The sequence below is a fragment of the Typopeltis vanoorti genome, chromosome 17 (assembly GCF_054136105.1).
Source record: "Typopeltis vanoorti isolate ZY-2024b chromosome 17, IOZ_Tvanoo_1.0, whole genome shotgun sequence".
NCBI classification, from domain to species: domain Eukaryota; kingdom Metazoa; phylum Arthropoda; class Arachnida; order Uropygi; family Thelyphonidae; genus Typopeltis; species Typopeltis vanoorti.
This window is the reverse complement of record NC_143565.1, coordinates 75847502-75874184: the sequence shown is the minus strand read 5'-3', so window position 1 is coordinate 75874184 and position 26683 is coordinate 75847502. Positions and strand designations below refer to the sequence as shown.

The 26683-nt window shown below is 36.1% G+C and overlaps 1 protein-coding gene across 2 annotated transcripts in view; it reads left to right on the top strand.

Moving 5' to 3' along the window:
- Positions 1-24013, top strand: part of LOC150097510 (uncharacterized) — a 235351-nt gene extending 211338 nt beyond the window's left edge. For both annotated transcript variants that reach the window (XM_090407294.1, XM_090407295.1), the window contains 2 exons: positions 3510-3755; positions 23762-24013. In XM_090407294.1, coding sequence (XP_090263420.1) covers positions 3510-3755; positions 23762-23826 — 311 coding nt within the window. In that variant the 3' untranslated portion in view covers positions 23827-24013. The remainder of the gene's footprint in view (positions 1-3509; positions 3756-23761) is intronic.
- The last annotated feature ends 2670 nt before the right edge of the window (positions 24014-26683 follow it).

Below are 26683 nucleotides of genomic sequence, written 5' to 3'. Positions count from 1 at the left end.
ACAAAGTTTGTTACAAAAGCAAGACAACCACAATCCGGTGTAACAGTGGGGCTAGTATAAGTTGCACGCTGCAATTATTAGGTTAGACCACGTCTAACCTAATATTATTGGCTATAGCTGGAGGCAAGTGGTAAATCCCGCATTCAACAGAAGCCATTATTTTGAATTTAGGCACATCTTTAGGAGTTGAACGTGGCTTCCGTTGAATATTTTATTTATTTATTTATTTTATTTTATTTTTTTTAACCTAGATGGCACCATATTAGGACTTCAGTCTTGTATTGCACACTGCAATTACTTATACTAGTCCCACTGTTACACCGGATTGTGGTTGTCCTGCTTTTGTAACAAGCTTTGTGTTGTGTGCTCTGAAGATGCTGGATATAATACCAGCGAAATATCAGCTTCTAAGTTAATAAATAGTTATTTTCTTATCCATCTGTGTTCATATCATACCATGAAATCTATTACAACATGTCTGACGAACACATAAGCCTATCCACAATGAATTGTTGGAACATCCATCCTATTCCCCAGATTTGGCTCCCTCTGACTTCTATCGCTTCCCAAAACTAAAACTCTTCCTCGCTGGTCAATGTTTTTCTTCAAATCAAGAGGGGTTTGCAGCCGTAGATGGGTATTTTGCAGATCTTACTGAAAACCACTACAGGGACAGGATAATGGCGCTGGAGAATCGCTGGAATAAATGTATTCCAGTGATTTTTTTAAGGGAGATTATGTTGAAAAATAAAAATAATTTTGAAATTATAAATCCATTTTTTCATTGTTAGGCCGAGAACTTTTCAGACCACCCCCATGTACATTATCATAAATTCGTTATGGTAATGCTCATGTTTTTCTTTCGATTTATACTTACTTAGTTCCTCTTATGCCTAGAGCTATTCTCATGGTTCATTGTGAGGCTTTTTTTTGTGCCTTTTATATATCTTATCTCTGAGTTTTGTACACTAATTATGTCCCGTGTTATCCGTGGCTTTGTTGGTTTGCACTTGTCTCCTTGCATTTTCTATTTCAGTATTTAATATGTTAATGAATTTTAGTATGCATCATCAACATTGATTTCAGATTTTGTCTGCTCCCAGGATATAGTACTTAATTTATGTTTTAGCATGCTGTTCTAGGGTAGATAAAGGATGCTGACATTTATTATGTCTGTAGATGCTCACTCTACGTGGATTTTAACAGCTATCAGAAAGTGATCTGTGATGGCTGTTTTAACACTGCTGTCTGGATTTTATTTGTACTTTGTGTTCTTACAAATGCATGATTCAAACATGACGCACAGTCTTTGAAATCCCTCATTAGAATATTTACATATTGTTCAAACCATATATGATTAATAAATCCGTGTAATTGAGAGAATGACTGTTGCTTAGCAAATCAATATTTATATCACCAATTATGATAACATTATCGTAATCAATGTTATGCAGAATGCTGTCCAGTTCTTTGTAAAGTTGAAGGATGTGTAAGAGTGAGATCTATAAATAGCCGTTATGCAGTAATAGTTCTCTAAGTAAATGTTAAAATTCTCAGCTCTTTTCATTATTGTACTGCTAATATGATTAATTGTTAAATATCTTCAAGCAAAGACCATTAACTCCCCCAGATTTGTTATAATCCCTACAGTGACAGTATTTTTAAAACCTAAATAGTACAGGTCAGCTTCTGATTCCTTTATCCATATTTCTGTTAGTATTAGAATATCTATATTATAATGTAATCATTTAATATTAGTTCTTAGTGTTACATTTTATCTCTTATATTTCTTATGTTTAAATGCAATACTTTTAAAGTAGGCTCATCACTGAAATGTAAAAATCTTCCTAATTCTGTTATATTGATTGTGAATTCAAAAGCAGTTATACCAGTGTTCATTGTAAAGTAATCAGAGATTCTTTTTGTTTTTAAAGTTTTTGGAGGCCTTCTTCACACTTTATGCTCCATATGAGGGTGGTCTGAAAGGCCGAGAACTTTTCAGACTACCCTCGTATAGACATCGCCAATTTTGATATCAGATTTAATACCACTTTCCATCATAATGTGATCCATATAGATGGTAAATAAGAGCGGAGATAACGTACATCCTTTTCTTACACCTGATTTTACATTAAATAATCTTTCTGTATTTCCTTCAATTCTAACTGCTGACTGACAACTTAAATATAGACTGTGTATTGCCCTGTATAATGTTCCATTCACCGCATATAATTGTAGTGTTTTGAAAAGCTTTTCTCTGGACACCTTGTTGTATGCCTTTTTTTCTTCCTCTAACTTTACAACTCTTTATGAGTTTTAGCTTGCAAAACAATTTTTAGGCATTCTTTTCTTTTCTATGCAATATTCTTCCAATTCTTAACTTTTAGAGTTGTAAGATCTTTTTGTACATCATCAGTCCATCTTTTTCTTGGTCTGCCTTTCTTCCTTTGTCCTTTTCCATTCAAATATTTTTTAACTCCTTTATATTTTTGCATTCTTTCTATATGTCCCAACCACTCGATTCTTTGTGACTTTATACATCTTACTATATCTTCACCATTAGTTAGTTGCTAAGTTCATTATTTGTTCTAATTCGTGTACCTTTTCCAGATCTACAAAACTGAAGTACAGATCCTTGTTTTATTCCTATGATTTCTCAACTATTTGTCATAAAATCTTTGACTGCCAAGTGGTGCAGGCATATCTCTGATTAGATGGAATTTTATAAATTTGGGATTTAGAATGACAATAAGATGTCACTGTGCTTCAGTTTTGGTTTTAATCTGATAATTTTTATTGGTAAAATTGAATAAAATGGCTCAAATTGAATGACAATAAGATGTCACTGTGCTTCAGTTTTGGTTTTAATCTGATCATTTTTATTGGTAAAATTGAATAAAATGGCTCAAATTGATATTAATAATTTTGCACTGGCTGGATGGAATTGAATGAAATTTGGTATTTAGGATTCATATTTGAAAAAAAATTTCAGTTTGCTTCAATCGCACCATTTATAATGACAAAGTTAGGCAAAATAAAATTATGTCCCATAAGCATGTTACAACTTTTGACACTGGTGATATTTTTATGAATGTCTGCCCAGTATTTTCATAAAAATAATGCTATGAACATCATGATAATTCTAACAAAAACAATGGGAATATCAGCAATTGAAAATTCAGCTCTGAATAGTTTGGAACTGTATTGTATCTATGCTGCAGTGAATAATCTTTATGGTTGAACCAGTTCCAGGACAAAACTGATCAGTGAAATATTTCTCACCCAAATTTCCAACTTCATCAAGGGAAAAAGTTCCTCTTCTATTTTTCAGCACTTAATTCCTTATATTGTAAATAATTCAACAGAAGAATCTTAGAACTGTGCAGTAGTATTGTTTTGTCATTATTGTTATGTTTATTTAATCAGTTATATTAAAGATTGGTATAAAAATGTAAAAAATATTATAGATAGATTTTAACTATTTTCTTAGATAGTATTTTGTTTTTCAGGTAGGGTAACACAATTGGCTTATGTGGATTCTGTAGTAAAACCTCCACGTGATGTTGCACGCCGACAAGCAAAGCATGGTACAGCATCACAAGTTGCTCATTCCCACAAAACTGCCTCAAATAAAACTGTCAAGCCTATTGTACATAATTCTAGCTCATCCGGAAGGTCATCACCATCACCTTGTTCGTCATTATCTTCATCATTATCTTCTTCTGCCTCTTCAGTTATTCCCATTCCACCTAAAAGTAAGTATAAAATTTAAGCATAATTCATTTATTTTTCAGTTTGAATTACTGTGTGCTGTTCTTCAGGATACCTGACTTCTTAGCCTTCCTTCACCAAAAAATTCAAGTTTAAATGCATTAGTTATGAATATGCTTCTGATACATATGCAGATAAAGATGGCATATGCACCCATTTGCAGCAGGATTGGCAGCTGAAAGTTACAGGAGTAGAGCCCTAGTTATTTCATATAATTATCATTAGGGTCAGGGGTCAAAGCTGTATAACTGAGAGGAGACCCCCCACATAGCCTTTAAAGGAATGCGGAGACCTGACCACGGCTTCTGACCTAATGTCCAATCCTCACCTTCTCATGGTGCACCCTGTTGGGTATCTACCTGGATACTGAATGGACGAGGATGGGCTGCCAGTTTGGGATTTAGCTGACCAAATTGTATTCTTATTGGCTTAAACCAAAACAAAAAATGATGGTACAACAAAATTTCATGCCAGCTGGGGCGTCGCCCGGTTAAACAAGGCCCCCGTTGTTTTTGCCAGGGAACCAGGGCAAACAGCGAAAAGTCATCTACTGGATCAAATCTGAAAACACACCTCAACTCAACATCACCAGAGTTAAAGATTGGTACTATCAACATGAGAAGCCTGAATGGCAAAGAAATGGAGCTTGCTGAGGAATTAGAGAAGTACCAGATCAACATAATAGAGGTGACTGAAACAAAAAAGACAAAAACTGGTGAGATCTTTCTTAGCAATAAATACAAAATGTTATATTCAAGCAATGCCAATCAAGGAAAAGAAGGAGCAGCCATAGTATTCAATACTAAACACGAGACTAATCTTCTTGAATGGCAGGCAGTCTCAAGAAGAGTGATGTGGGCAGATATCAGAATGGGGAACTGGGCAATGAGACTTATTTGTGCCCTTGGTCCCACAGTATGTTCTACTAAGGTAGAAGTGGAGGAATTTTTTGAGGCTTTAGAGAAAGCAACTGACACAATGAATTAGGAAAAGTTGGTCCTTGTTGGGGATCTAAATAGCAGAGTAGGAAATGGTTGTTGGACATACAAAAATATTTTGGGAAAATTTGGAGAAAAGAGCAAAGCTAATAATAATGGCAAATACTTGTTGGATTTCTGCTCAGGACATGGACTGGTTATTACTATCACTATGTTCCAACATAAAAATGTGCACAAATTCGCATGGAGAGAAGATGCAAGGAATGAGAAAAGTCTCATTGACTATGTTATTGTTGATAGTGATGTTTTCTCCCTGGTGCAGGACACCAGAGTATACAGAGGATTTGAAATTGGAAGTGATCACTATTTAGTCTTGAGCAGGATAAAATTGAATTTCGTATTGAAAAGAATAATATGTAAGAAAGTTTTAAAGTGAATAAAAGTTGAGCAGCTCTCAGATGTGAACTGTATACTAAAATACACAAAGATTATTGAAGAAAAAATGAAAGAGTTTGAGAACAGGAACGAAACCTTAGAGATTCAGTGGAAAGCCTTGAAGAAAATCCTGATTGATTCAGCCAGAGAGGTATGTGGTGAGGTTGTCTGTAAGGATAGAAAAATCAGAACGCCATGGTGGACACAAGAAGTTAAAGAAGCAATGAATGAAAAGAAGAAAGCATATTGAAAGTTGCTCGCAAATAAGTCAGCTTGTGCATTTAGAGAATACTGTACAGAGACAAATGTAAGAAAGCTAAACAATGTGCAAAACTATCAAAACAAAAGTCATAGGAAGACTTTGGCAAGAACATAGAAAATAAATACAGGGTGTCCCAAAATTCATGCAAGAAGTAATTTTGATAGAAAACACAGGTTTTTAATTAAAAATTGTAATTTCTTATTGATTCATAAAATATACAGTATAGGGTTATGCATGGAATAGCATATCGGGTAAATGGCTTCCACGGCTTTGCTGGCGCGTACGCACTCTTTTGTCGAAATTTTCCATGACCGTTTTGCATAAATGTGGCTGAATTTTGTTGATACAGCGCTCAATTTCCTCCTTCAAGGCATGGGTGGTCGTGGGCTTGTTGGCATAAACCTTAGACTTCAAAAAACCCCAAAGAAAAAAGTCCAAGCGTTGTCACATGATCTGGGCGGCCAATTCTGATCACCAAAACAGGAAATTACCCAACCAGGAAATGACTCATGCAGTAATTGAATTGTTTCTCGGGCTGTATGGCATGTGGCACCGTCTTGTTGAAACCACATGTCGTCCACATCCATATCTTGCAATTTAGGCACAAAAAACTGGATTATCATGTCGTGATAGCGAGCACCATTAACTGTTATTGCCTTACCAGCCGCATTTTCGAAGAAGAATGGACCGACGATGCCTCCAGCCCAAAATTCGCACCAAACAGTGACACGTTGTGGATGCATTTGTTTCTCAACAATCACTCGTGGATTTTCTGAACCCCAAATGTGACAATTTTGCTGATTAACGAAGCCATCAAGATGAAAATGAGCTCATCGCTGAAGATGATTTTGTTCGAAAAATAAGCATCCACTTGTTGTTGTTCCATAATCCATTCAACGAACTCTCTTCGCTGTGTGTAGTCAGTAGGCTTCAGTTCTTGAGTCAGTTGAACTTTGTAAGCATAAAGATGCAAATCTTTCGTGAGAATATGCTGTAGAGCGCTTCTCGAAATGCCCAATTCAAGACCACGGTGCCGAATTGATGTTCCTGGACTCGCAGCAACACTTTCACGAACTGCTTCGATGTTTTCTGTTGAACGACTTGTTGAAGGACGGCCAGAGTGTATAAGATCACTAATTGATCCAGTTTCCTTGAATTTTTTAATTAATCTTTTCACAATTGATGAAGTTAAATCACTATTCCGACCATATTTTGTACGAAAATTGTGAACTGTAGCTGCCAAACCTTCATTATTTTTAAAATATTGCTCAACAATGAAAAGGCATTGTTCTTTTGTGTGGCGCTCCATTTTTAATAACCCTGAACTATCAGCTGTCACGCTGTCTTCTTTTTCTCGTTGGCAACACTTTACAGCACAAATGGCGCTAAATTTAAATCTTGCGTGAATTTTGGGAAGCCCTATATTAAGAAGGTGGCAAGATATTCTAGAGACTGTAAAAAAAGCTCAGAAATGGAGAAAAGAGTGCTGTTAAAGGAAATATAGATTATAAAGGTGACACGAAAACTGGAGAAAAAGATATCCTTGAAGTATGGAGTAATTACTTCGAAAAATTGCTAAACGAAACAAGCAGTGATAGCACAGTGATAAAACACATCAACAGGCATACAGTCAGGAATACATATCCATACTTGAATTAGATAAAGCAATCAGAGGCTTGAAATGTGGACAGGCAGCAGGAGTAGATGATATTCTACCAGAGATGCTGAAGTATGGTGGTATAAATGTGTTACAATGGCTGCACTGCATAGTTCAGAAGTCCTTGACAGAGGGATGAATTCCAAATGATTGGAGTATAGCTCTCATAGTACTCAAAAAGGGAAATAAAACTGAATGTGAGAATTACAGTGGTATTTCATTACTGAGTGTTCCTGGTAAGATTTATGCAAGTATACTTGAGAAACAGTTGAGAAGAATTGTGGAAGAAAAGCTTGGTGAAGAACAAGCTGGATTCAGGCCAAATAGAGGCTGTCAGGATCAGATCTTCACTTTACGACAAATATTTGAGAAAGCATGCTATTATATATAACAAAGATCTGTATTTAAGTTTTGTCGATCTGGAAAAGGCATATGACAAGGTGCCAAGAGAGAAGCTATTCAATACGCTACAGTTATATGGTGTCAGTGGGGCATTATATCAAGCAATACTTAGTCTTTATTTGAGTTGTAAGTTCAGCAGTTAAAATTGAAGGAAGTACATGAAGTACATGATGATTGGAGTATAGCTCTCATAGTACCCATATATAAAAAGGGAAATAAAACTGAATGTGAGAATTAGAGAGGTATTTCCCTACTGAGTGTTCCTGGTAAGATTTATGCAAGTATACTTGAGAAACAGATGAGAGGAATTGTGGAAGAAAAGCTTGGTGAAGAACAAGCTGGATTCAGGCCAAATAGAGGTTATCAGGATCATATCTTCACTTTAAGACAAATAGTTGAAAAATCATGGGAATATAACAAAGATCTGTATTTAAGTTTTGTCAATTTGGAAAAGGCATATGACAAGGTGCCAAGAGAGAAGCTATTCAATACGCTGCAGTTATATGGTGTCAATGGGGCATTATATCAAGCAATACTTAGTCTTTATTTGAGTTGTGAGTCAGCAGTTAGAATTGAAGGAAGTACAGGAAGACGGTTTAATGTTAAATCTGGTGTGAGACAAGGATGTACATTATCCCCTCTGTTATTCATTATCTATATGGATCACATTATGAAGGAATGTGGTATTAAACCTGATATCAAAATTGGAGATGTTAATGTCAGCTCTTTGCTTTATGCGGATGATGTTATACTTCTAAATAAATCCGCTACAAGTCTGCAAGATTCTCTGACTAAATTGAATAGCTGTTGTAATAGATATGGTATGAAGGTCAGCAATAAAAAGACAAAGACAATGAAAATAGGCAGAATCATTGAAAATGATTCTGCGTTGTGAATGGAGAACGTGTTGAACAAGTAAAACATTTCAGCTACTTAGGCACTATTTTTAGTGAAGATGGTAAATTAAATATGGAAATAGACAACAGAATCAACAAAGCTGGTATGGTAGGAAGTCAAATGAATAAATTCATATGGAATAAGAGAAAAATTAGTCGGAACACTAAATTAACTGTATTCAAAACAGTGTTCGATCCAGTTTTAACTTATGGATGTGAGAGTTGGGTGAGAAGTAAAACACTTGAACAAAGACTAATGACCGCAGATATGAGAGTGCTGAGAAAGTTTATAGGCGTGAACAGATGGCATCAATGGATATCATATTAAAAACGAGGATATTAGGAAAGAACTTGACATTGTCAGCATCTAGGAATACGTTAGCAGAGCTAATCTCAGGTGGTATGGTCACTTAAACAGAATGGGCGAAGAAAGATTAGCAAAACAAGTGTTCTCTGCCAGATTGGCAGCAAAATGACCCAAAGGGAGACCAAGATATAGGTGGATTGATATGGTACAAAGTGGTTTAGATGATAGAAATATAAGATCTGATAATGTTGGAGTCTTGACAAGTAACAGACTGATTTGGAGGAAAATTGTAGATATTGTGTAAATTTTTCATGTAGTACTATCATATCCTGTACACTCCTTGAGGGTACATGGCAGGAATATGATGATGATGAATTATCATGTGACACCAATTTCACAGAACATCAGAAGGCTGTTTTTGCAATTCTATAGGCAATTAAAGGAACGATACAGCATGAACCTTTGGTTGAAAAAGACCGGAATTCAAATCTCATGTTAGTTTCATCATGAAGACATGCAAAGACTTCTACATATAATGCACATCTTCATGGCACCTGCACTCATTTGCAGTATGGTTTGCAGCTGAAGGACACACACACTGGTGGAGTAGAGTAGAGACCCTAGTTATTTCATATAATTGTTATTTGACGCTAATTTATGTTTTGTAGGAAATGTTAAAAGGTTGTTTTTTTGGACTTTTGCATTTAGAACAATGCCGTTAGCATGAATTTGTGGTTGGAAAAGATCTCAGTTCAAAATCTCATGCTTCGTCACTCTTCCACTGTAAAGCAGCCCAACCTTGTCTGAGAATGCATGAAATTAATACTCCAAAATTCGTTTAGTGAAGTGGGTAAAGTTAGTGAAGTCCTTGGGTATTGGTAAAAAATTTAAACTTTAAATTTTAAATTTATACTTTAAATTTTTGAGTGTAGTTCTTTCAACTCCAAAGCTATATGTTACCATGTCCAGAGAAAGCATTTCTAATCATGATCACATTAAAATTCAAATCCTATCATTAGTGGTGGCTTTTGCAACAACATCTAAATTTATTAAAATAAAGGAACAAAGTCATCTAATAAGCACAGTGAAAGAATTAAAGCACAAGTTACCATTACTTTGAACATATTGGGCTCTGGTTCAAAATGTGTATAAATCAGATTTCGGGGGGGGGGGAGGAGATAGCCTTTATCATTAAACTTTAACTGGCATTTCTCATCTTTATAACTATAGAATAACACTTCTTTCTTTTAAGGTTACATGGTGGTCAGCATTGATAGTGAAGAATTTATGGAGACACAATACTGATGATGTTTTATGATACATAAGATGAAATATTTATATACTAAAAAAGTTATTTACTGGGGCATACATGTTATTCTTCTTTATTCATAGTGAAGAATTTATGGAGACAACACACATTCTAGAATAATTACTTTACTTAACATTAGGCAAGTAACAATCGATGTTTTACCTCTGTATTGAGGTCAATCATCAGGAAAACATATGAGGTGTGGCTATTAAATAACGAGATTGGTTGCAAAAATGTGGTTTTTTATTACAATTGTACAATTTAATTGTTACCCCCTTCAACATACTCCCCTCCTATATCTATACCGTTTTTTCATACGAATTTTCCATTTTTGGAAGCTGTACTGCAAGTTATCAGGTGTTATCTGCTTCAGTAGTGCTGCTGTTTTCTCTTTTATCTCATCCACTGACTGAAAATGGGTGCCCTACAATGTGGATTTCAACTTTGGAAATGAGACGTGGAATTTCCAGTATGATCCAAAAACAAAGAGACAATTAATGCTGGAAAACTCCCACATCACCGAGAATGAAAAAAGCAAGAATGAGCACGTCAAAACTGAAGGCAGTGCTGATTGTTGTGGTTTATATATATTTTAAAACATAGATTTAATGACTTAAAAAACCGAGATAACTTATAAAGATTTTAATGAGAATAATACAACTAGTTTCGGCTTATAACAGCCTTCCTCAGGTATTTATAAAGGAAAAGAATAGTAATAAACATTGAAGTATCTAAAACAACTGGAAATTACAGGTAAAAATTGCCATACATAATTGATACATAAAAAACGTATTTTTTCAAGTTGTTCTAACAGGCGTGCCATTATTTATTGCAAGTGTGCATGCAGGCTCACGTGAATGCCAATATTGAATAACTGCAGCATAGCTATCTGGGATGTTATAACTCAAATTGTTGTTTAAGTGGACAGGGTTCAGCAGGATTTCCCTTGATTCTACAATTTTTCTCTCAAACTCATCATCACAGCGAAAAATATTTTCTGATCTATCCCAGCAAACGGATCATCATTAGGATTATTTGAAAAAAGAACATGACTGGATAACGCAGTTGCATGAGATTTTTGTAAGAGATGTCTCTCTTATGCTCTTCTATACATTGTTCAATAGATTTGTTAGTTTGTCCAAAATAAGGGATATTGCAATCGCACCATAATTTATATTATTATTATTATTATTATTACAGGCCACTCCAGGGAGTCATTAGACTCATTGAGGGAGGCCCCAAATCATATTCATCACAACTATTCGACATTCATACAGTATCTATCATTCCTCGCCTTAAACTCATTCACTGTCACAGCATCCACCACAGACTCTGGGGGCGAATTCCACTCATTCACCACTCTAAAAGTAAAGAACCCAGCTCTAACACCTTTACTAACCACACTTTTGCCCAGTTTCCATGGATGTCCCCTAGTCCTCCCACAACCAGCTCTGTTCTCAAAAATATCTTCTGAATTAATTTTATAGAAACCCTTCAGTAATTTGAATGTCTCAATCATATCTCCCCTCCTCTGCCTATCAACCAATTTTTGCAACTCACAAATCCTCAACCTGTTCTCATAAGGTTTATTCCACACACCTGCTATCATCTTGGTCACTTGCCTCTGGATCCTCTCCACCTCCTCCTCATCAAGAAGAAACCTAGGTGACCAAATCTGGGCACAGTAGTCGAGATGGGGTCTTATCAAGGCTCGATACAGAGGAACAATAACCTGCTTGTCTCTGCTTGTCAACGTATTCTTCAGAAACCAAGTGATTTGATGAGCTGATTTGGCCACTTTTGCAGTGTGCCCCCTAAACTTCAACTCCTTATCCTCCAACACTCCTAAATCTCGTGCCTCATCAATTTCCTGGAGTACAGTTCCACCAATGTAGTAATCTGCTGCTAATCTTTTCACCCCAAAATGTATAACCTTACATTTTGCCACATTAAATTGACATCCATTCTCCTTAGCCCAGACCTCCAATCTATCCAAATCATCTTGAGGAAAATTTTGACATCATCTGCATTCACTATTGCCCTACCCAACTTTGCATCATCCACAAACAAATAAACTGTTTCAGATCCTTTCCTATATCATTAATGAACAAATTAAACGGCAGTGGTCCAAGAACAGATCCTTGTGGCACACCACTAGTCACAGGCCGTCTTGTGGACTCTACTCCCGAATAAACCACTCTCTGATATCTCTCTGTCAACCACCCTCCTATCCATCTCACCAACCCTATATTCATCCCCATATGCAGCAATTTACTCATTAGAATTACATGTGGTATCCTGTCAAAGGCCTTAGCAAGGTCCAGTAGAATCACTGTAAACCCATTACCCTTATCCAGTCCAGCTGTCACTGTGTTATAATACATGAGCAAGTTACTGAGGCATGATCTACCCTTCACAAAACCATGCTGTCCCCAATACAGTATCCCATTTTCTTCTATCCAGTCTTGTATTTTCCTCTTGACTATTTTCTCCAAGACCTTGATAATGATTCCTGTTATGCTGATTGGCCGGTAATTTTCAACAGCAGTCTTGGAACCACTTTTATTCAGCGGAACTATTATCCCCTCTTTCCACCCCCTTGGGACTGACCCAGACCCGAGGCTCAAATTAAACAAAATGGTCAAGGGCACTGACAATTCTTTAGCCGCTTCACGTACGACACGAGCTGGTATACCATCCAATCCCACAGATGTATTGACATTGAGGTTCTGTAATAGACTAGTTACCTCTACTTCATTCATCACAATTCCAGTATAAGCTGTTGGTTCTTCCATTCCTGCAATGTCACCACCTGGATGATATACTCTTGCAAAGTGCTCACTCAGTAATTCCACTATATCGACTGATTCTGTTACCTCCCTACCCTCAGCATTTTTTAAGATCATTCTACCATGAACATTTTTCCTTTTACTTGCAACATATTGAAAAAACTGTTTGGGATTCTCTTTAGCCTGCATGGCCAATTTTCTTTCGTAATCTGCTTTTGCTTTTCTTACCACCCTTGTTACCATCCTGGCCTGAGCTTTATACTGTTCCTGCGCCCTGGTCACCTTTCTCCTTAAATTCTCTCCACAATTGTTTCTTTTTTTGCAGCTCAAGCTTAGTGTTATTCATCCATTTAACCCCTACTTGATTTATTATTCTGACTCTTGGTATACAGTCAACCATTGCTACAAACACTTCTTAACCACCTCCCATGCACTATCAACATCCAGCCCTTGCAGTTTTACATGCCATGGCACTGAACCAACCAATCTCCTAAGCTTGTCATACTTACCAGCCTTGTAATTCCACATGTACCCTGTCTTAATTGTAAATTCCACTCCTTTAGCTACCTCCCAAGTCATGACCTTATGGTCACTCTCACCAATTGGTGGCTGTTCATTACAGCCACATTCTCAGTTGCAGTTACTAGGGCAAGCACTCTCTGCCCCCTGGTATTTTCCACTACATGCTGCCACAGATAGTTGTCCCTTAATAACCGCATAAAATCCAATTCCTTCCTCCCATGTGCCCTCTCCTCTTTCCAGTCAATGTTACCATAATTGAAATCACCCATAATAATTACCCTACTTCCACTCATTTCTTCTATTTGCCTATGCATACTATCCCCGCCATCGATTTCATCACCTGGTCTATAGCAGCACCCAATTGTATATTTTGTTCTGCTAGATTCTATCTCACACCAAACAGCCTCAAATGTGTTCTTTTCTCTATCCTGCAGTTCATCTTCTATACTCCTTGGCTACAACTCATCAGCTATCATCAATAACACTCCCCTCCCCTTTTTTTTATTCACCCTGTCACTCCTGAACACGCTATACCCGTCGCATTCAATCCCACTAGCTTTATCATCTTCTATCAGCCATGTTTCACTAATACCAACAACCTGTGGCCTGGAAGTGCCAACCAAGGCCAAAAACTCTTCCTTCTTGTTCCTAATACTCCTGGCATTAGTGTACATGAATTGTCAAAGCCCATTTGTCCCATCCCTACTTTGATGCCTTATACTAACTATCCCATTCTGATTTGTTTGTCCTTCGTATTCGCTCGGGCATAATATACTCATTCATACACTCAACTGCCTCCCTAAAGTCTGTATATCTACTCCCCCGCCCCCTTAATAAATCTAGTTTCCCTGAGTCTGTACATCCACTTCCACATCATTCATCAACACTTTTTCAAGCCTCCGTACACCAACTCCATTCAAATGTAACCTATCCATCTATATAAGTCCTTTCGCCCATCGAACTCATTCCACACATCCACAAATCCCACACCACTCTCCATGCATAACCCACGCATAAAGTCATTGGCAATTATGGCCCTCCTTCTAAACACTTCACTGTCATACCGTGGTAAAATACTCACCATCCTAACTCTCTCACTCTTCTCTTTTGCTACCTCAAGTAATTCCCTCACATCCTCTATCATTTCCATTTTGTCCTCTTTCAAATCATTTGTTCCTGCCACGATTATCATCTCTTTCACCCTCTGTTTTTGCACTCGAATAGATTCGCTGACGTCCTTTATGTTCGCACCCGGCTGGTACGACTTCGTCAAACTCTCAACTATCACACCTCTTAATAGCGAATCCCCATACAGCACTCGCTCCTTCATTTTACTGACGTTTACAAACATTCTATTATTTGTCATCACAGACTTATGCTAGTTATTAGTTGGTACGTTCAGCACACATTTTTCCATACGCTCCAGTTGCCTTTTCGCTCTGTGTATCGCACTGTTCAAACGCGCGATTTCACTACTCTCATTTATCTCACCATTTTCATTATCAATCAAATCATCCATTCGTTCTGTATTTCTACCTTCATTTACACTTTCAACGACGCTCTCACACCTATCTGGCACTACCACTCAATTCTCTATCACACCGCCATTTTCTACATTCTGACCATCGTTAACGATATCACTCTCGCCACCCAAAACACGCTTGAGATCCTCATTCTCCTTACACTTTCTGCACATATTAACTCCACTATCATCCTCTAACCAGACTCCCACCACTCTTCGCAAAGCATACATCTCACAGACAGCACATTGCATAAATTCGTTTACATCAAAACTCTTAAACAAACATGGCGACCTGGCCGCCATTTTTTTCTTTATCGGTGCCATATGTACGCTATCTTATATTAAAAATAATACTTAAAATAACAGAAAACACACAAAAATTGCACAGACACACCAAGAAACAAAAAGCAAACAATACTACTTAAAATTCTAGTAAAATTGCCAATGTTAACACAAAATACTACTAATCTTCTCAGGAGCTCTCAAGCCGACGATCAAATCAGTGCGACACCAAGCCAAAAATGACACCAGGATATTTTAAGTAGTGATGAGTTGGCCTTGGATGGCTGATTAAAGAACGGATTTTAGGAAGTGTGGCAAAGAACGTCCTGATATTATATTTTTTAAGGACGTTAGCTAATTTTTTAGAGACTGTGCTAATGTATGGAATGGAGAGCTACCTTTAAAATTAATAGTTTCTGTTGTGCACTGCCTAGGAGGATCCAGAAGAAATTTCTTAATCGTTTTTTTAGAGTATCCATTTTGTTTAAAGATAAGAGTGAGGTGATTTATTTCTTTTTGTAGTTCATCTGGTTCATTCAAGAGAGAGAGCGTGCTCTCTGTCCTAAGGTAGATATAGTTCCAAGTTTTTGTGGTGGAAAATGATGAGAAAGATTATGCAGATATCTATTGGTATGAGTAGGTTTTCTGTATATAGAGATTTTTAATCTATCAGAGCATCGTGTAAGCATGACATCCAGAAAAGGTAAGGAGTTATTATTTTCTAAATCAGCAGTAAATTTTATATTAGGGTGTTGGATGTTTAGATGATGAAGAAAAATCTATGAGAGATGTGTGCCCTTGATTCCAAATAATAAAAATATCATCAACATATCGTTTCCAAACTTTTGGTTTAAATGAGAAGGAAGATATGTCTTTCGTTTCACAATCTTCAAAGAAGATGTTAGCTAGAACTGGGGACAAAGGATTGCCCATTGCCAGGCCTTGTTTGGTAAACGGAGTCCTGATATCTGAAGTAACCAGAATGAATGCAATGTTTTAATAAAGCAAACATTGTTTTAGATAATTTGTTCTTTAGTAATGTAAGTACCTCGTCTGTAGGAACGTTAGTAAATAAAGATATAATATCAAAACTTGCTAGAATGCCATTTTCATTGATGGGAATATCTTTTATATGAGAAACAAAATCTGTGGTGTTTTTGATGAAAGATGAAGATTTATTGGAGAAACACTTGAGGTACTTTGCTAGATATTTGGCAAGTTTATATGTAGGTGAGTCAATTCCTTCCACAATTGGGCAAAGAGGGATGTTTTTTATGTTTTAAAATTATTATTATTATTATCTCGGGCAACTCCAAGGAGTCGACAGACTCATCGAGGGAGGCCCTAACATCATGTCAAGAGCAACTATTCGACATTCACACAGTATCTATCATACCTCGCCTTGAACTCATTCACAGTCATAGCACCCACAACAGACTCTGGCAACTTATTCCGCTCATTCACCATTCTCCAAGTAAAAAACCTAGTTCTAACACCCCTGCTAACCACACTCTTGCCCAGCTTCCATGTATGGCCCCCTAGTCCTCGCACCATCACCAGTCCTATTCTCAAAAATATCTTCTGGATTAATCTTAGAGAAACCCTTCAGTAATTTGAATGTCTCAACCATATTACCCCTTTTCTGCCAATCAACCAATTTTTGTAACCCACAAATCTTCAACCTGTTCTCATAAGGTTCATTCCATAGACCTGCTATCATCTTGGTCACTCGTCTCTGGATCCTCTCCACCTCCTTCCCATCAAGAAGAAACCCTGGCGCCCATATCTGGGCACAGTAGTCTAGATGGAGTCTTATCAAGGCTCGATATACAGGAACAATAACTTGTTTGTCTCTGCTTGTTAAAGTATTTTTCAGCAACCAAGTGATTTGATGAGCTGTTTTGGCCACTTTTGCAATGTGCCCCCTAAACTTCAATTCCCTATCCACCAACTCTCCCAAATCCCTGGCCTCATCAATCTCCTGGAGTATGGTTCCACCAATGTGATATACTGCTGCTAATCTTTTCACTCCAAAATGCATAACCTTCCACTTTGTCACATTAAATTGACATCCATTTTCCCTAGTCCAGTCCTCCAAACTATCCAAACCATCTTGCAAAATTTTGACATCCTGTGCACTCACAATTTCTCTACCCAGCTTTGCATCATCAGCAAACAAGTGAAAACTTCCTCTCAGATCCTTTCCTATATCGTTAATGAACACCTTGAAAAGTAGTGGTCCAAGAACAGAACTCTGCGGCACACCACTAGTCACAAGCTGTCTTTTGGACTCCACTCCTGAATAAACCACTCTCTGGTATCTCTCCATCAACCACCCTCCTATCCATCTCACCAACCCTATATCCATCCCCATCTGCTCCAGTTTACTGATTAGAGTAACATGTGGTATCCTGTCAAAGGCTTTGGCAAGGTCAAGTAGAATCACTGTAAACCCATTACCCTTATCCAGTTCAGCTGTCACTGTGTTATAAAACATGAGCAAGTTACTAAGGCATGATCAAAACCATGTTGTCCCCCATACAGTATCCCATTTTCATCTATCCAGTCCTGTATTCTTCTCTTGACTAATTTCTCCAAGACCTTGACAACGATGCCTGATATGCTAATCGGTCGGTAATTTACAACAGCAGTCTTGGAACCTCCTTTATGTAGTGGAACTATTTTCCCCTCTTTCCACCCCCTTAGGACTAACTCAGACGAGAGACTCAAATTAAACAAAATGGTCAAGGGTACTGACAATTCTTTAGCCGCTTCATGTACAACACGAGCTGGTATACCATCCAATCCCACAGATGTATTGACATTGAGGTTTTGCAATAGACTACTCACCTCTGCTTCATTTACCACAATTCCGTATATTCTATTGGTTCATTCATTTCTGCAATGCCACCACCTGGAAGATATGTTCTTGCAAAATGCTCACTCAGTAATTCAACTATATCAGCTGAGTTGGTTACCTCCCTACCATCGGCATTCTTTAAAATCATTCTACTATATACATTTTTTCTTTTACTTGCAACATATCGAAAAAACTGTTTAGGATTCTCCTTAGCCTGCATGGCCAATGTTCTTTCATAATCCTGTTTTGGTTTTCTTACCACACTCGTTACCCTTCTGGCCTGCGCCTTGTACTGTTCATGTGCCTGCAGGTCACCTTTCTCCTTAAATTCTGTCCATAATTGTTTCTTTTTTTGCAGCTCAAGCTTAATGGTGTTATTCATCCATTTAACCCCTACTTGATTTATTATTCGGACTCTAGGTATACAGTCAGCCATTGCTTCATGCAAACACTTCTTTACTGCCTCCCATGCACTATCAATTTCTAGCTTTTGCAGTTGTACATGCCATGGCACTGAACCAATCAATCTCCTAAGCTTGTCATACTTACCAGCCCGATAATTCCACATGTTCCCTGTCTTAGTTGTAAAATCTACACCTGTAGCCACCTCCAAAGTCAAGACCATATGATCACTCTCACCTATTCTGGGCAACGTGGTCATATTCATTACAGTCTAATTCTCAGATGCAATTACCAGGTCAAGCACTCTCTGACCCCTAGTATTTTCAATTACATGCTGTCGCAGATAGTTATCCCATAATAACCATAAAATCCAATTCCTTCCTCCCATGTGTTCTCTCCTCCTTCCACTCATTTCTTCTATTTGCTTATGCATACTATCTCCACCATCTATTCCATGACCTGGTCTATCGCAGAACCCAACTGTATATTTAGTTCTGTTAATTTCAATCTCACACCAATTAGCCTCAAATGTGCTATTTTCTCTATCCTGCAGTTCCACCTCTATTCTTCTTGGCTGTAGCTCATCAGCTATCATCAATATAACACTCCCCCCCCCATTTTATTCTCCCTGTCACTCCCGAACACACCATACCCCTCACATTCAATCCCACTAGCTGAGTCATCTTCTGTCAACCATGTTTCATTAATGCCAATAATCTGTGGTCTGGAAGTGCCAACCAAGGCCAAAAATTCTTCCCTCTTGTTCCTAATACTTCTGGCATTTGTATACATGAATTGAAGAAGCCGATTTGTCCCATCCCTATTTTGATGCCTTATACTAACTATCCCATTCTGATTCGTGGTTATTCCCACTTGCTTGGCCATATTACACACATTCACACACTGAACTGTCTCCCTAAAATCTGCAAATCTACAACCTCCCCCCTTAATAACTGTAGTTTCCCTGGTTCTGTAACTTCACTTCCCACATTCGACAACACCTTTTCAAGTCTCCGCACACCTAATCCATTCAAATGTAATCCATCCATTTTGTACAAATTCTTTCGCCCATCGAACTCATTCCACACATCCACAAATTCCACACCACTCGTCAAACATAATTCACGCATAAAGTCATTAGCAATTATGGCCCTCCTTCTATACTCTTCACTGTCATGCTGTGGCAACAGACTCACCATCCTAACTCTCTCACTCTTTTCTTTTGCCACCTCAAGCAATTCCTTCTCATTCTCACTCATAGCCTTTTTATTTCCTTTCAAATCATTTGTACCCACCACCACTATCAATTCCTTCATCCGTTGTTTTTGCATCCTAATCAACTCGCTTACATTCTTTACGGTCACACCAGGTTGGTACAATTTTGTTAAACTCTCAACTAACACACCTCTTACTAGGGAATCTCCATACAATACACACTCTTTCATTTTATTTACACTCACTATCATACCCTTATTTTTTCTATCATACTTTTGATTATTAGTCGGTACGCTTGTTAACGAATGTTGCCAACGTTCCAGTTGCTGGTTTACACTATGTATCGCTCCGCATAATAAAGCTATTTCACTCATTGCATCTGTGTCATCATTTTTATTTTCCGATGATTCATTCAATCATCCTGTATGCTTAACTTCATTCACTCTATCAACACCACTCTCACAGCTATCAGATACTACCTCACAAGTTCCTCGTTCATACCTCGAATATTGCTGTTATCTAGTTCCTCACTTTCGACAATGATATTACTCACACAACCTGAAACATTCTTTAAATCATCACATTCTTTACACTTTTTGCACACATTTACTCCACAATCATTGTTTAACCAGACTCCAACCGCTCTCCTCGATGCATACATTTCGCAACCGAACACTGAATCAAGTCTTTTAAATCGAGATTTTCAGACAAGTATGGCGACCTGGACGCCATCTTTGTGTTCCTCTTTATGAGAGCTATGAGCACAGATAATCGATCTATCAGTTTACTGTTAAAAGATTCAAAAAACACAATGTATCACAACAACCAAGTAAAAGCCTATGATCACACACACACACACACACACACACACACACATATATATATATATATATATTAATGGTGTGGTAATGGTTGAATGGGTACCAGAGGGTCAGACAATTAACCGACATTATTACCTTGAGTTTTTGGCCAAGCTGAGAGAACGAGCGAGGAAGAAGAGACCTATGGAAGATCTATGGAAGAAGAACAACAATGCTTGGATTCTCCATCAGGCCAACACTTCAGCCCACAGTGCACTGTCTGTAAAGCAGTATCTGGCTGATAAGACGATCCCAGTGTTGAACCATCTGCCTTACTCACCGGACTTAGCTCCATGTGACTGTTACCTTTTCCCAAAGTTGAAATCTGCATTGAAGGGGACCCATTTTCAGTCAGTGGATGAGGTAAAGGAGAAAATGGCAGCACTACTGAATCAGATAACACCTAATGACTTGCAGCACTGCTTCCAACAATGGAAAATTTGTATGCAACGGTGTAATCATAGAGGAGGGGAGTATGTTGAAGGGGATAACAATTAAGTTGTAAAATTGTAATAATAAACCACGATTTTTGCAACCAGTCTCATTATTTAATGGGCGTACCTTGTATATATGAACAAGATACAAACTACATGACACTGCATTATACAAAAGTAAGATGAATATAAATGTTTGTTAATCATTTATCCTAGCCTGACCTCTGGTGAGAGAGAGGAAAAAAACAGAACTACATTAAACAATTTCTAAATTCCTTTCATATTGAGATTTTCTTCTCTCTGGGGTTGTTCTGGTTGCTATATATAGGTTGAAGATGGGTTCTCTACATTCCTGGAATAATTAATCTGTCATTCTTGTTCAGATTTGGATGATGTTTCATCATTTCACAAGCTTCTTTGAATTTTCTTTCAAACCAGGTTTTGGTACAGTGCAAGGACTTAGTGCCTTTCCAGTCAGTTTTGTGGCAGATAAATGCCATATTAAATACCTCCACTTTGGTAAAACAGGCCTATCAGACCATGCACTACCAAAGTGGAGGTATTTAATGTGGCATTTGTGTTCATCTTTTCTGATTGGGATGATACGTCCTGTTTTCCCCTATAGGTACATTGAATTTTGTAAACTCCTGGGTGGGCAAAGTATGAAAGAGGATCTTTGGAGGAGCTAAGTAAATTAAGGCAAAGTTGAGAAATTTACTTAGCTCCTCCAAAGATCCTCTTCCATACCTTGCCCACCCAGGGGTTTACAAATTTCAGTGTACCTGTAACCTACCTTACATAGGAGAAACAGGATGCACCATCCCAATCAGAAAAGATGAACTCAAACATCACATTAAATACCTCCACTTTGGTAAACAGGCCTATTCGCTCCAAACAATTCGCTCCACAGAATTGACTGGAAAGGCACTGAGTTCCTGCATCGTGCCAAAACCTGGTTTGAAAGAAAATTCAAACTGAATTCAGATTTGGATGATGCTGAAACATCATCTAAATCTGAACGAAAATAATGGATTAATTATTCCAAGAATGTGGAGGACCCATCTTCAAGCTATATAGCAACCAGAACAACCCTAGACAGAAGAAAATCTCAATGCAAAAGGACTTTAGAAATTGTTTAATGTAGTTCCCTTTTTTTCCCCTCTCACCAGAGGTCAGGCTAGGATAAATGATTAACAAACATTTAGATTCATCTTACTTTTGTATAGTGCAGTGTCATGTATCTTGTTCATATATGTTTTCCTGATGATTGACCTCAATACCAAAGGTCGAAACGTCAATTGTTACTTGCCTAATGTTAAGTAAAGTAATTATTCTACCACATGTGTCTCCATAAATTCTTCACTATGAATATAGAATAACAGGTATGCCCCAGTAAATTTTTTATTATGTAAATATTTCATCTTATATATCATAAGACATCATCAGTACAACTAATGAACAACAATAGGAATTGTGAATTCAAAAAACAAAAACAGTAGTGTGCATGTTTAAATTGGAATCCCTCTACCTATACATTTGTGTGTTCATGTTAATTTCAGTAGTCATTAATGATTAATGACTACTGAAATTAAAATTACTTAAATTAAAATATAGCAGATAAATTATTGAATACAATTGAGGATAACAATTTCCCGAACTTTTGGAATAGTGAGACAGTCATTTTGATGAAGATTAGGTCTATGAAGTAAGGCTTTAGCACTTTCTTTATAACTTTATATAACCGTTCATGTTTATATTTGGATCTATGTAGTAACTTGGCATATTGCCATTGGATCCTGTGATTAGCATTTTCGATTCCATGTTGTGCAAAGCCAGATTTCTGAGGTTTGGTAAGGTGGATGTGGTCTTAAGTAGTAAGACAAGTTACACGAACATGGTACTTGGGATATGCCAGGTAACATCATTGGTGAGAGTTTGTCTTTTGGAGAAGGTAGCAAGTTGTGAATTTGGTTGATGGGTTTGTAGGTAGCAGTGAGTTGTTATTTTTCTCATAATTTTTGCCACACGTTCAGAAATTCTTTAGTATATGGAATGGGAGTCCTTTGGGCTTCTTCTTGTCTGGGTTGATTTGTAAGAGAGTGGTTAATTATTTTTTGGGATGTTATTGGATTATATCCATTTAGTAAGGCTGTTTCTTTGATAATTTCCAATTATTGTTTTAGGAATTCTTCAGAAGAACAAATCTTGTGTGCTCTAGATACTACAGATTTTATGATGCCATATTTTTAAGATGGTTGGTAAGCTGATGTATTATGCATATAACAAAAAAGTTGGTTTTCAGTAGACGAAAGTAGAAATTGTGATCTACCTTGTTTGCACTGGATGTGGACATCAAGAAAGGAAATACCTGTTGATGATGCCTTTTCTAGTGTGAACTTAATATTTGGATGCAGAGTATTGATTTTTTGTAGAAAGGAATTGTCTTTAGATGGAAAATGAATTTCATTGCCCATTGTGAGACCACTGTCCTGCTTGATAAAAAAAAAAAAAAAAAAAAAAAAAAAAAAAAAAAAGATATCCTTAGCTCATCCGCGGTACAAAATGTACTATAAGTTGCAAATGACCTTTCGTGGGGAGCAACATAAAAAAAATTCTTGAGATTTCATTTTTAGCACACTTCTTCAGTGTGCTAAAAATTTACTGTATTATAGAAGCAGTATTCTTAAAAATTTGGAAACATTACTCAGAATCTGATAGGGCTGCAGTAATTTGGGCAGGAGAATCTGTCCAATCTACAGATTTCACTGTCAGTATTTGCAGATGAAAACTTAAAATATTACTTTTTAACCATTCATAGGTCTTAACAGAATTTTGTCAAATATAGATTGGTCATACTGTATTATTTTACTTGAGCTAATTATCAATTTTATATTTCAGAACCTAAAGTAGCACCACTGATGCAGAAAACACTGAAGTTCATGAAGCAGCATTTTAGACGGTAGATTAGTCTATTTGTTTAAGAATAAGAGGCCTTAAATAGCTTCTACAAATGAAATAAAGTTTTGTAAATTACAAATGAAAGTTATTTAAAAGCCTGTAACAATTAAAGTCACAATGTTATATTTTGTGACAGTTGTATGTATATTACTTTTAAGTAAAGTATGGAAAACGTGTTCATCTGGATTTAAACATGTTTGTCATGAAATATTTTAACACTCATAACTCAGTTTTCTGCTTGATGCACTATTTAAATCCACTGTGCAGTTTATATCTGTGTATTGATAAATAATCAATGTTAACATAGCTGAAATTGTATCATATACTTTAAACCTGTGATAAACATTAGTCATATTTCTTGATTACAAGAGCCATTTCCCAAGCCAAGTCATATTCTCTTTTCATTGTTAATGTCATGTGTAATGCATATAGGAAATTAAATGGGAACTAACATTGTAATATATTTATGTTACAGTTGTCATGAAAGAGAATAGTAATACATATCCTTATTAACTATTTTTATTACTCCTTAGGATCTTTCATGTACGAGAATAATAATTGAATTTTTGTAGGTGATGCATGAGTTGCTAGTATGAATATTCTTTTGATTCTGAGATGAGCAGCCAGATAGAATGACATCTCGTTTGATGTCACAATGCTGTATCATGAAGTGATGTAACATTGTGATATGGATTGGCTGGGTGAATTCATAAGGTCGGATTTTTCATAAAATATAAATTCCAGTGCCAATGTTATTAAAATTACTTTTCATATAACGTTAAATAACTTAGTGCACACTAAATGGAGGAGAGAAAAAAAAGTTATGTAGTATTTTCAGAATATGCAAATTAGCAAATCAAATTAATTTAAAATACTTCAAAATTGTGCTATTTTATCACAATAGAAAAGAATTGAGTTTATTAAGTTTGCTTCTTTCTACTAGTAAGATATTTCATCACGTTTTATGGTCCCATCCCAAACTCTTTATTTACATAAAGAAATTTAAGTAGACTTTAAAAAAAAATGTGTATATATATATATATACACACATACATTTTTTTTTTTTTTTTGTACTAATCATTATTGGATAATAGTAATAACACCTAAAATTACTTTTTTTAAGTTGTTTATCCAATCCTGGTAGATATATATATCTTTGGTTTATGAGAATTCAACTCTAGTCAGGCTACCAGATTTAGCAGCTTAAAAAAAAAGGATGAGAGTTTTATTTTAAATTTAGTAAATGATATTTTAATATTGATTAAAAACAGTATACTGCAGTATTCTTCTCAATATTTACAATCATTGTTTCAGATTAGGATTCAATGTTTCTAAGCTTGTTAAATTCTGCATGCAGGTCCAGCCTACCATCCATACACAGTTTGAATTTATCACTCACCTTTCTTTCTCTTCATTTTCTCTCTCTCTCTTTTCAAAATACTTTTTTGTATGCATTTCCTTAAAATTATAACTACATATAATTCAGTTAAATATTGATACATTTCTTCTTTATTCCCATTTCACTGCTCTATTGGTGTTATCATATTTAGATTCCAAACATGCCAAGTTATTGTATTTGGAATTATTAAAAAGGAAAATCCTTGGTTGTAATTCAATTATTCCACTAATAAAATTTATCTAAAACCTCGGTAAGTTCTTTTGTAAAGTTTTTGTTAAAGAATATCATTGATTGTTTCTTTGTCTGGTTACAGATATTATTTACCTTCATTTACAGTTTGTTTCATGTATATCCTATAGCAATTTATGCAGTAACAAATACTATGAAAAAGTAATACTTTTGAGAAAGTAAGTTGGTAATTCATTATTTTATTTTAAATAACTTTACCAAGGTTTCAAAAAAAAAATAAATATTCGTTTTGACATTTGTAGTTAGAGTATCTAGTCCTTCAGTGAAGTTTAATGTTATGAGGCTGTAAATCATTATTAGTCTTTTTTTTTTTTTTTAGCTGTTTGGAATTTTGTAGAGGTAAACTTTTTACGAATGAGAGATGATAGTTATATGATTTGCATTATTTCATTTGACTTAACAGTCAAAGTAATCCTTAACTTCAAGTGATAAAAAGTACTAGAAAATAATGATTCATAAATTCGGAATGATGTTTGGATAAAACTTTCAGTTTTATCCAAACATCTTTTTTATCATTATTTATTTAATCACTGCATAATAATGAATGTTGAAACTGTATGTATATTACTAATTAGAGATAGTAGTAAAACTGTTCGTGTAAAAATATGACAAATATATATATGAATGTATAATATCCATTAAAATCCCCATTAAAAATTAATTTTATTTATTTTTTTAATAGAATAATAATGTTTATGAAATCCCTCACTTTATGAATTATTTCAAATATAGATATTTGACAAGCAGAAAGCCTTCTGCATACATTCAGAATGAAAGCAAAAACAATACTATTTTAAAAACCTGGCTCATTATTGAACTGGGCCATGCTGCTTATCTTTCAGGACTCGGTACATTGCATAAAAAGTAGTGCATTAAATCCTGTTAAAATATCATGAAATTTGACTGCTCATTTCATTAGTGTATGTGGGTGGGGGCTGGGAATCAAGCAAAAAAAAAATCTTTATTTTTAGATGAGGATAGCAGCCAGTTTTTAACTTATGATGATTATCTCTCCTCTCTAAAATGAAGGATGTAGCATTGCACATACCTAATTATAAACTGAAATTTTTAAGTATATACATTATATGCTTTCTTTAGAATGTCATCCTGTATTCATGCAGCTTTTAACAGCTGTAATTATCATTTATATATTACAATATAAAATAATCAGTGCAAACAATGAGCAGTGGTTTGCAATATATTTTGATTTAACT